General features: G+C 45.3%; 2 protein-coding genes across 2 annotated transcripts in view; one reads left to right on the forward strand and one right to left on the reverse strand.

Annotated features, from left to right (window-relative positions):
* Positions 1-161: 161 nt before the first annotated feature.
* LOC108800675 (microfibril-associated glycoprotein 4-like) lies at positions 162-4,983 on the reverse strand. The gene is made up of 5 exons (XM_018572669.1): positions 4,933-4,983; positions 3,724-3,887; positions 2,031-2,127; positions 1,051-1,245; positions 162-426 (listed from the first exon to the last, which is right to left on the reverse strand). The coding sequence occupies exons 2-5, from the start codon at positions 3,820-3,822 to the stop codon at positions 176-178; spliced, it is 642 nt and encodes a 213-aa protein (XP_018428171.1). The 5' UTR covers positions 3,823-3,887; positions 4,933-4,983; the 3' UTR covers positions 162-175.
* Positions 4,984-4,997: 14 nt separating this feature from the next.
* Positions 4,998-12,514, forward strand: part of LOC108800676 (microfibril-associated glycoprotein 4-like) — a 16,407-nt gene continuing 8,890 nt past the window's right edge. Inside the window, exon 1 of the mRNA XM_018572670.1 lies at positions 4,998-5,002. The gene's annotated coding sequence lies outside the window, so the exon portion shown is untranslated. The remainder of the gene's footprint in view (positions 5,003-12,514) is intronic.

Below are 12,514 nucleotides of genomic sequence, written 5' to 3' on the forward strand. Positions count from 1 at the left end.
TGGCTGCTGTGGCTATGGTCCTGATATAGAAAAGGAATGGCTTAACCATTCCTTTAAGTTATTGGCTCTTGGCTCTTATGACTTAGGTGACCAAGTTGGACCATTGTAAGCATGCATACAAAGTTTCCCCATGAGATCAACTTTAATAATATTTCATGTGGATGTGATTTGTAATTTACAAATTGACAGCTATCTTCATCTGGGTGCTCTTCATGGAGTAATAGTGTCCTCGCCATCCAGCCCAGGTCATACCAGTGGCATACTGCTGGCTCAGGCCCCTCAGGTACAGTCCATTCAGGTTGGCAGAGTGGCAATCACTATACCAGGATCCTCCCTTGTACATACTGGCACAGTTTCCTGTATATGTATCTCTGTCATGATCGTGGGTGGAGAAACTCATGTTTTTTTGGGTCCACAGAGAGTTGCCTGTTAGAATTTAAACAACAGGATAGAATTTAGAATAACTGCAAAATGTTCAATGGAAAACAAATTTAGAAACAACATTTAGTTCATTTGGGCATTCCGTCACCTACTCATTTATTAGATGTATGATGAAAGGTTAAAGAAAAGGGTATAGTTGCCACATCACTACTAGGTCCACTAGTTTCCTGATAGGAAAATCTTCCCACCAGGGCATGGACATGAATACAAACCTATTGCTTGTATATACTATAGTGTTATTCAAAGGTTCTAACATTATATGGAGAGGAGAATAAAACAAAACTGTGACATATGGCAAGGTAAGTATAGTTGTTGAGTGTAAACCTCTTCACCGTTAACCAGCTGCAACATTTTATTGAAGGATTATATGCACATTGGGAATGAATACATCACCCACTCACCCCCCAACCAAATCATCCTTCCATCTAGTCATCTGTACACCCATATATCGACCATTCTGTCTATTTATGTACAAAATTAACTAAAAATCCATTGTCCATTTATCTATCCATCCACAAAATCATCCATCCATCTATTCAACCATCCATCCATCCTGTCATCCAACAACAAAGGTAGCCATCTATCCATTATGCTTTTTTGGTTCCTCACCAGCTGGTCTGGATGGATCTCCCTCTTCAAATCCATCAATATGCAGTTTATAGCTGTCTCTCTCACCAGAGATGGCAAGAGGTGAGAGGGCAAAACTATTGTAGATCACGAAACGAGAGTCATTGTCAAAATCTGTGAGGTCAATGCGCAGGCGGTAGGACCTCAGCAAGGTAAGGTGGTAGATGTTCTCTAGACCTGTGGTAGGAAAAAAGTGAATTTACATCTACAACAATGCACCATCATTGACTTATACCAACGATCCACCTTCTCTACAGACCCGATGAAGGGGATGTATTAAAACCCAAAACAAACTGAATATGATTGCAACAGTCAATTAAAGCTTTGGATGAGAATCATTTGTGCATATTTCCCAAACAAGGCTTTGGCCCTCCAGATTGGATTTGGGTCCTTACTTTGCTCATTCTATATGTGAGCAGCATATATCTTGCAATATATGGTAGTCATGGATTTGGGTCTTTCTCCCTTGTGGTAGCATTGATGGTTAACCCACAGACTTTCATTTCTGTACAGCTACTACAACTGCCAGCAACTCAGAAACATTAAAGGGTTAACCCATAGCCATTGCACAACTTACAACTGTTATAGGGCCCATACCGGTTTGGTACACTGGCAGGAGTAGCTTTTGGCAGCTGTATTTGCATAAGATAAACATTTATGTAGTTTGGGAACCTGTGTGATTCCTATATGAAGGGACTTGTATTCTGTATTACTGGAGAAATTGCCTTACATGCGGAGATTTAGGGGCCCCTTAATGGGTTTGCTATTGGGTCCTGTCACGTATTGTTACATCCCAGGGGGCATACAATATAAAGTCCCTTAATAAAACTGGGCCGAGTTGGAGTTGACCTTTTTTCAGGTTTTTTTTTTTTTTATTGTGTTGGTGTCTACGTGTAGGTTTGTAAATGAAGAAACCAAGCAATAATAACCGTATACCAAAATGTATCAAATTAAACCATTACCCAACCAATATTCTGAGTCAGCTCGCCCAAATCCAGACTTGTAGTCTTCCCAGCCTCGTAAAAAAGTCTCACTTCCATCAAACCTTTTCTGAAATACCTGGAGAAGGTGTACCACATTACTGGATTTATTTCGGACCACTGATCAGTCAGTGCTCAGATTATGGATATGCACAGAAGATGGACAAGTACCTAAAAGTACACACACTCACAGGGATCCAACATTGGGTTTTCATTCCGGTGCATACCACAGTGACCCCCCCCCACTTCTGATTGTTAGTCTGAGACTCGAAGATTGATCAAGCATACTTGAGCACATAAGCATGCCGCATGTATGCAGCAAAATGGAAGAAAGTCTGATAATAATACAACTAACATTATGAAAAATCAATTTTTTAAAATTTTTACCAGCATTACACTTGATTCTTAGGGTTTATAATGTGCTCTATGACTTAGAGTTATAATATATTTTGTGATTGTAGCGCTCACCCCCAAAAGAGCTGCTGATTACCCAGTTCATCTCTAGTCTGTCCAGGGGTATCTTCTTCAGCTGCCCAACCATTAGCATCCACCGCCTTTCTTCTGGTGCCCACAGACTGATGTCCACTCCAGTAGTATAATGTAGAATAACTTTTTATTGAACATCTTCACTGGGGAGAGAGGGTATGGGGGTTCTAAGCCTCCAGAGGTAACTGACAAGAGCTTCAGACTCCCCAGACCTTATAGGTATATCAGTGTAGATCCACTTGGGAGGCAGCGGATGGCAACTGATGTAACAGATAGACAGGAGGGATACAGATCCTCAAACAGGAAAGACACCGACCATGCTCCTGAAGTCCTCTTAGTTCCAGGGTACCTCAAGAGCCTGCACAGGTCCCGGTTCTCTTCCTCTATCAGCATCACAGGCATCCTCCATGTTGGAGGCCTCAGGAAAACATTTCCCTCACACCAGCCCATGCCCACCCCCAGGCCTCAGGCCTAGCCGGGGGGGCAGGCTGAACAGCACCCAGCCCTATTCCATGGTACCGGCTAGTCTGAGCACATGGCAAATCCCACCAATATATGTACCCTATCCCAGCATGCACCACTGGCTGAGAGGAACCCAGTGATTGGCTGCTGTACTGTACATACACTACAGTGCCTCTCATTGGCTGTCCTACAATATGACAGAGTCACACTCCACCCAGGGGGTACAGGCAATGCCAGACACCTGGAATTAACCAGATAACTGCCACTATAATTCCAGCCAGGCTGACTACAGCCCCGGCTATCACTAAATGTCTAGTAGCCACATCACAGAAGGTGATGGGGGCTACATGATTGTAGATAGGTTTAGGGATATAACCTTGTATTTGCTGCTGTCTAGTCTGGATTAGTTATGGGCACAGAGTTATAATTAGGATATGGACTGTATCTTTAAGGAACTTCAGCTGTAAAGTGGGAACATTGTGATGATCTCCAGACAGCAGTGTTGAGGGTAAGTATTAGAGCTGCAGCTAACGATTATTTTCAAAATCGATTAGTTAGCCGATTATTAAGTTCGATTAATCGGATAAACAATAAAATAAAGTTTAAAAAATGGCTCCAGTGATAGGACTACTAGTTTGTATAATAACCTAGGTTAAAATTGTAGCGGGGACTATTAAAGGATAAGTGCGTTATGAATCTCAGCGGCTTGTCTACTTCCATCACTTACTGTCCATGGTCCCTTTGGCGTGGTCATATCACAGTACACTGGGACTGGAACTGAATACGGCCCTTTGGGGTAAATCAAATATACGCCGTCTGAGGTCATACCACTGTCATGCACATCCTTGCAATCAAGAGGGAAGCAGGTGTAGTCTAGACGACAAGTATCAACTGGAAGGACAAAATATAGAGTAAGTGTTATGTTTTCCTAAGGTGGACAACCTAAAAATATTACGTCACATTGTGGTAGAGAGGACCGGAGTTCTGTTATAGGCATGCCATATAGGAAGAGTTCAAGGAGCTTGGCATAACCTTACGGGAATGTTGGGGTATCTTCAGCCAAGGGAGCACTGCGCTGCGCTTTACCCCTTTTGCTGACACCTTCTTAGACCAAGGTCTCACTCTAAATGACCCCATTTTGGACCAGGGCCTCAATTCAGAGGTGGTCCTGACCTTAGCTAAGGTTGCACAGTACTGCATTTTAACCCAATTGCTGATCCCTTCTTGGGCCCAGGCCTCACTTCACAGAAAGGCCCAACCTTAGCCAAAGCAGTACAAGTATTTTCTGAGCCATTCTAGGACATTGGCCTGACCTTTGCCAAGGTTGCATGGTGCTGCACTTTAACCCTTTTGCTGACCCCTTCTTGGAGGCAGGCCTAACCTCACAGGGGGGCCCAACCTCAGCCAAGGCAGCCGAAAACTTCTCTTTTGCCTTTTCTTTCTTACCCCCCCGTCTTGGACCTGGGCCTCACATCACAAGTGTACCCAACCATAGTCATGGGTGTATGGTACTAGTCTTTAACCCCTTGGCTGTCCTTTTGAACGTGAGCTGAATTTGTATGCAATTCCAAGGCTGTAAGAAAAGTTCCCTTTTTATTGCTAATTATTCCATCCTTTGGACATTTAAAATGCTCACATCATTCCTTCCATCTCCGAGATATCGGAGCACAACATCACGTACAGAAAATCATTTTCCACTTTTTGTCACTACTGGTATGTAAACACTGGTTTTGAATTTTGGATTTTGTGTCAATATTTCTATCCATTGTAACAAACAGGAGCCAATAAACGAGAGCAAATGAACCAAACTCACAATACACGACAATAACAGAACACACGTTTATAGAAGATTTGTACAACAGTACAGAAAGTGATATAAAACATTTTTTTATAAATCAGGTCAAAAGAGGAAACAAAAGAGGAAATTTTCACTTACACTGATTCTGGTTGAGAGGAGCTTTAAATGTGATAACAGAAGCAGAGCAGAGCACCAGGAGCAAAGCCAGGTCCAAAGATTGGGGCTGAGTGATGGAGAAAGAATGATTAGTGGCCTTTTATGTGTTACTCTAGAAACAATTATTACCATAGATATGAGAGAGAGAATGATAGATAGATAGATAGATAGATAGATAGATAGATAGATAGATAGATAGATAGATAGATAGATAGATAGATATTAATATGAGATAGATAGATAGATTTTAGGTAGAGTAATGGAATGTTATAGCCCCGCATGCTTTGTTCCCACCTATATCCCAGTGGGGAGATTTCCCTTCACTTCCTGTCCGAATTGCCACAACAAAAAAGTGAGAGGAAACCCCTCCAAAATCAGGGGAAATACTCATAAGTTCAGCAGGGTCACCAAATCTAGTGCCCCCAATGGAAGATTTCCCATCCGCTCCTGTTCTGATCACAACCCAAAATTTGTGATTCTCTTTCACTTTCTGCGATAACGGTCACCAGGACAAATCCTGAAGGTTAATACACCTTGAGCTTCCATTGCATTTAACTTACGGCTGTTGTGCTGACATAAGGTAATTAGATGGGTTGGACATATGAGGGTCAAACATTATAATGGAGGGTGGATTTCCATCACCGGATCCACTAGGCACTCAAACCCAAAGTAACATTTATCTGCTAGGATCACCTCTTTGTTACACAGAATATTTTCTTCCTTCACTTCCTAACCTGGTTTATGCTTTTGTTATACATTGTATATAGGTTTATAGATGATTACTTTGTTTCTGATGGTATTTGTAATTCCAATAAAATACAATGCATTGACTGAGCTGGCATGGATGTTGTAGGTGTCCAGGGTTCGCAGGGGTCTTACCGCTCTTCGGGGTTGCCATGTGTGGCGGAGGGCACGGGTTCTCCTTCCTGGCAGGACCCCTGGCGCCAGGGTTGCGAGTGCGCATGCACGCAATGCCCGGGAGGTACGCGCGTGCGGTGGACAGGCTGCGTGCGCCAGCGCCCAGTACTGGTGTCAGGTGTGATGCTTGGTGTGGGAGGTTCCCAGGTCACACCCACTGCCTTTCTCTTGCCATTGGCTCCTGGAAGGAGAAGCTTCCTGGTTGCTAGGGGGTGGTCTTAGTTCCCCACTGGGTATAAAAGCCCAGTCAGAGGCCTGGCTCATTGCTGAGTTATTCTATCTACCTCTATGGTGTGATCTCCCAGCTCCTTGTGCCTTGAACCGTCTCGCTTCCTGACCCTTTGATTGGACTCCCTATTACCGACTCTTTGGCCTGCCCTTCCATTTCTGAACTTAGCTGCCTGCCTCGACCCCGGATTGGACCTGACTGCTCTTCTTGGATTTCCCCTGTGTACCTCGAACTCAGACTTTTGCTTGCCGCCCCCGCCAAGGGGTTCCACTCAGGGTTCAGCCGTACTCCCCTGACAGTAGGTGATCAATACAAATACAACACATAATAGGTGGTTTAGTCCTGTATAATATTGTCTCTCTGATAATACAAGTCTGCCCTGAACCAAGGACGGGAAGCTCTGAACTACTACGAGACAAACAGCACTAAAAGCTTGTTTTAAATTCAGTTTCTATAGGTGGAGGTGAACTCCAAGCAAACAGATACATAGATGAAATACAGAAACATAAACTGTCCACCAGCCCCAGGAACTGTGTTCAGCCAGTCTTGTGAATCCAGCTTGGTCACCATCTAACAGGGTCTTGTTGTACTCACCTGCATTGTCGGGCTTCCCAGTATAATGTCACTGAACTGCGTGCGGAGGATATTTATAATCTGTGTACACAATGAAGCTTCTTATCAGAAGGTTTTATCAGCTGAGCCAAAAGAAAAAGCAAATATTGCAGAGAGATCCAATGTTTATCTCTAGTGCTTCCTTACTGGAAAATGAGAGAAACCTTCACCTGGGCTCTTATTTCTGAGCGTTCTGTACACCGTGGTGCTCATTACATAATCAGGACCTCTGCATGTGTTAGATTTACCAACAACTACGTAGTATGAGGGCCGGTCTAACTGGATATATACAATGTACATATTGAAGGTGCGTAGGTGGAGCCTTGTAATACATTGTTGCTGGAAATTCTACAGGATATTATGCAGAGATTGTCCAATCACATTGTAACAAGTGTGCTTCCATTTATGCTGCATCCACTTCTCTAATAGGTCACACCAAATAAATGGGGCAATGGAGCTAAGATGGATTTTGGATGAGCGGCAGTAGAGATGAGACTGATAGTTGGCGTGGTGTTTGAATAAATAGGAGGGATTGTCCCACATGTGCTGAAGAAAGATGGGTGCTGAAGGGTTATCATACATGTGCAAGCAACTGGCAACGGAGTGGATAACACACACAAAAAGAAGACTAGTAGCTGAGAACTACACCAAGAGCTGAGGAGATAACACATATGAGCTGAGGACTGAGCACTGAGGAGACAACACACATGGGTTGAGTACTGAGGAGACAACACACATGGAATGAGGATTGAGCACTGGGGAGATAACACACATGGGCTGAGGACTGATCACTGGGGAGATAACACACATGGGCTGAGGACTGAGCACTGAGGAGATAACACACATAGGCTGAGGAGTGAGTACGGAGGAGATAACACACATGGGCTGAGGACTAAGCACTGAGGAGATAACACACATGGGTTGAGAACTGAGCACTGGGGAGATAACACACATGGGCTGAGGACTGAGCACTGAGGAGATAACACACATGGGCTGAGGACTGAGCACTGAGGAGATAACACACATGGGCTGAGGACTGAGCACCGGGGAGATAACACACATGGGTTGAGAACTGAGTACGGAGGAGATAACACACATGGGCTGAGGACTGAGGAGATAACACACATGGGCTGAGGACTGATCACTGAGGAGATAACACACATGGGCTGAGGACTGATCACTGAGGAGATAACACACATGGGCTGAGGACTGAGCACCGGGGAGATAACACACATGGGTTGAGAACTGAGTACGGAGGAGATAACACACATGGGCTGAGGACTGAGCACCGGGGAGATAACACACATGGGTTGAGAACTGAGTACGGAGGAGATAACACACATGGGCTGAGGACTGAGCACTGAGGAGATAACACACATAGGCTGAGAACTGAGCACGGAGGAGATAACACACATGGGTTGAGAACTGAGTACTGAGGAGATAACACACATGGGCTGAGGACTGAGCACTGAGGAGATAACACACATGGGCTGAGGACTGAGGAGATAACACACATGGGCTGAAGATTGAGCACTGAGGAGACAACACACATGAGCTGAGGACTGAGCACTGAGGGGATAACACACATGGGCTGAGGAGTGAGCACTGGGGAGATAACACACATGGGTTGAGAACTGAGCACTGAGGAGATAATACACATGGGCTGAGGACTGATCACTGAGGAGATAACACACATGGGCTGAGGAGTGAGCACTGGGGAGATAACACACATGGGTTGAGAACTGAGTACGGAGGAGATAACACACATGGGTTGAGAACTGAGTACGGAGGAGATAACACACATGGGTTGAGAACTGAGTACGGAGGAGATAACACACATGGGTTGAGAACTGAGTACGGAGGAGATAACACACATGGGTTGAGAACTGAGTACGGAGGAGATAACACACATGGGTTGAGAACTGAGTACGGAGGAGATAACACACATGGGTTGAGAACTGAGTACGGAGGAGATAACACACATGGGTTGAGAACTGAGTACGGAGGAGATAACACACATGGGTTGAGAACTGAGTACGGAGGAGATAACACACATGGGTTGAGAACTGAGTACGGAGGAGATAACACACATGGGTTGAGAACTGAGTACGGAGGAGATAACACACATGGGTTGAGAACTGAGTACGGAGGAGATAACACACATGGGTTGAGAACTGAGTACGGAGGAGATAACACACATGGGTTGAGAACTGAGTACGGAGGAGATAACACACATGGGTTGAGAACTGAGTACGGAGGAGATAACACACATGGGTTGAGAACTGAGTACGGAGGAGATAACACACATGGGTTGAGAACTGAGTACGGAGGAGATAACACACATGGGCTGAGGACTGAGCACCGGGGAGAAAACACACATGGGTTGAGAACTGAGTACAGAGGAGATAACACACATGGGCTGAGGACTGAGCACTGAGGGGATAACACACATAGGTTGAGAACTGAGCACTGGGGAGATAACACACATGGGCTGAGGACTGAGCACTGAGGAGATAACACACATAGGCTGAGAACAGAGCACGGAGGAGATAACACACATGGGTTGAGAACTGAGCACTGGGGAGATAGCACACATGGGCTGAGGACTGAGCACTGAGGAGATAACACACATAGGCTGAGAACAGAGCACGGAGGAGATAACACACATGGGTTGAGAACTGAGCACTGGGGAGATAGCACACATGGGCTGAGGACTGAGCACTGAGGAGATAACACACATAGGCTGAGAACAGAGCACGGAGGAGATAACACACATGGGTTGAGAACTGAGCACTGGGGAGATAGCACACATGGGCTGAGGACTGAGCACTGAGGAGATAACACACATAGGCTGAGAACAGAGCACGGAGGAGATAACACACATGGGTTGAGAACTGAGCACTGGGGAGATAGCACACATGGGCTGAGGACTGAGCACTGAGGAGATAACACACATAGGCTGAGAACAGAGCACGGAGGAGATAACACACATGGGTTGAGAACTGAGCACTGGGGAGATAGCACACATGGGCTGAGGACTGAGCACTGAGGAGATAACACACATAGGCTGAGAACAGAGCACGGAGGAGATAACACACATGGGTTGAGAACTGAGCACTGGGGAGATAGCACACATGGGCTGAGGACTGAGCACTGAGGAGATAACACACATAGGCTGAGAACAGAGCACGGAGGAGATAACACACATGGGTTGAGAACTGAGCACTGGGGAGATAGCACACATGGGCTGAGGACTGAGCACTGAGGAGATAACACACATAGGCTGAGAACAGAGCACGGAGGAGATAACACACATGGGTTGAGAACTGAGCACTGGGGAGATAGCACACATGGGCTGAGGACTGAGCACTGAGGAGATAACACACATAGGCTGAGAACAGAGCACGGAGGAGATAACACACATGGGTTGAGAACTGAGCACTGGGGAGATAGCACACATGGGCTGAGGACTGAGCACTGAGGAGATAACACACATAGGCTGAGAACAGAGCACGGAGGAGATAACACACATGGGTTGAGAACTGAGCACTGGGGAGATAGCACACATGGGCTGAGGACTGAGCACTGAGGAGATAACACACATAGGCTGAGAACAGAGCACGGAGGAGATAACACACATGGGTTGAGAACTGAGCACTGGGGAGATAGCACACATGGGCTGAGGACTGAGCACTGAGGAGATAACACACATAGGCTGAGAACAGAGCACGGAGGAGATAACACACATGGGTTGAGAACTGAGCACTGGGGAGATAGCACACATGGGCTGAGGACTGAGCACTGAGGAGATAACACACATAGGCTGAGAACAGAGCACGGAGGAGATAACACACATGGGTTGAGAACTGAGCACTGGGGAGATAGCACACATGGGCTGAGGACTGAGCACTGAGGAGATAACACACATAGGCTGAGGACTGAGGGGATAACATATGTAGTGCACAACCTCAAAGGAGCAGCTGGAATTTTGAACAGGCTCTTCTGCCTTCTTAATTATGACCCAGCCTTTTGCTGCACCCAACCACCCACTGACCCTCAGACATTGACAGAACTCCGTACCTCCAACCTTTTTTTTTGCACATTTTTGCTCTTTTGGCTTTCAGGAGAGAGGGTTTGGCATACAGGTTGAAGGCATATACAGTAAATAAAAGTTAACCATTGTAAGCACCTCCGGAAGTGTTGGATGGTTCATTCCAATCCCTGTACCTGTTACTTTTGCTGGACAGCTTGGCCTGCTACACATAGTGAAATAATGGCCAATCTACTGGCAGGTTTAACACTTACTAAACCTATATTGTAGTGGGAGTCAGAAAGATAAAAACTGCTACTGACAGACTACAACATATATATTATTTATTTATTTTTATTTCACCCAAATTTGCACTTTAAATTGGGACTTTCCTTCTGAAAACAAAGATTCTTAGTTGAGTTCTGGTAAAATTGGAGAACCACAAAAGAGGAAGTCATCCAAAATCTTGACTTGTGTACAGAGAGCAGTTCTGTTTACCAGGAATGTATGCATTGGCTATTCCTTACCACATTCCGGGAAACTTTGTAACAGTAGAAAGCCAAAGTCACAAAATCTTCACTGATCGGTACTAATGGAAAAATTACCATTTTAGTCTGTTATACAACATGATACCATTAACCCTTTACCTCTCACACCAGTACACCCTCTATGGAACAAATACATTTTTACATTTCCGCCATGGGCCTGCTTACTAAGCGATAACTTTTGTTGGAGCCCTTTTAGCTCTACGGCACACATTCGCTGTGGCATCATTTCGAAAAGCTTTTGCAATTTCACAACATTTATTTCCATCCAGAGTTGCATTCATTTTTCACATAGATCTTGTAGTGATGATGGGAGAGCCGGACCACTTTATGAGGGGTTCAGACCATCCCTGTGCTGAGTTCCCGGGTCTGTACACCTGCTGTGGCCATTATGAGGGGCCCCTACCATCCCTGCAATAAGTTCCAAGGTCTGTGCACCTGCTGTGGCCATTATGAGGGGGCCCCACCATCCCTGCAATAAGTTCCAAGGTCTGTGCACCAGCTGTGGACATTATGAGGGGTTCTCACATCCCTGTGCTGAGTTCCTGGGTCTGTGAACCTTCTGTGCTCAATATGTGGGGTTCCCATCATCCCTGTGCTGAGTTTCTGGGTCTGTATGCCTGCTATGCCCATTATGATGGGCTCACGCCATCTCTGTGCTGAGTTCCTGGGTCTGTATACCTGCTGTGGCTATTAGGGGCTCCCACCATACCTGTGCTGAGTTCCTGGGTCTGTATGCCTGCTATGACCATTATGATGGGCTCACGCCATCTCTGTGCTGAGTTCCCAGGTCTGTATTCCTGCTATGCACATTATGAAGGATTCCCACCATCTCTGAAGGAATTTTATTTTCATATTGTTTAGGAAACAGAATATACATCATTATTATGAAGCATACATGATAGACCTTTTCTCCGCCGCTCTTGTTGAAGCTGTCTCATTCTTGAATGTTTCCTTGCATTTTCTACCCATAATAAATCTTCCACCTTCAGCCCACATAATTTCTAGTTGCATGGGCATGTAGGAGTGAAGAGAAGTATCTCAAGAGCAAAGTGCAGTGCTGGAGGACGATAGAGGACTGTGTTATCATGGCAAGTTGCTCAACAAATCTTGGTGCCATGGGTACCAGGAATAGGTGCTAAACTATGTATGCAGAAGTAAAACTTACATCTCAGCAGGGCAAAGACTTTGGAGGATTTTGTTGCTAAATAAATCAAGTATGTAAAATAA

This window comes from Nanorana parkeri, unplaced genomic scaffold (assembly GCF_000935625.1).
Source record: "Nanorana parkeri isolate BGI_ZX_2015 unplaced genomic scaffold, ASM93562v1 scaffold2095, whole genome shotgun sequence".
Taxonomy (NCBI): domain Eukaryota; kingdom Metazoa; phylum Chordata; class Amphibia; order Anura; family Dicroglossidae; genus Nanorana; species Nanorana parkeri.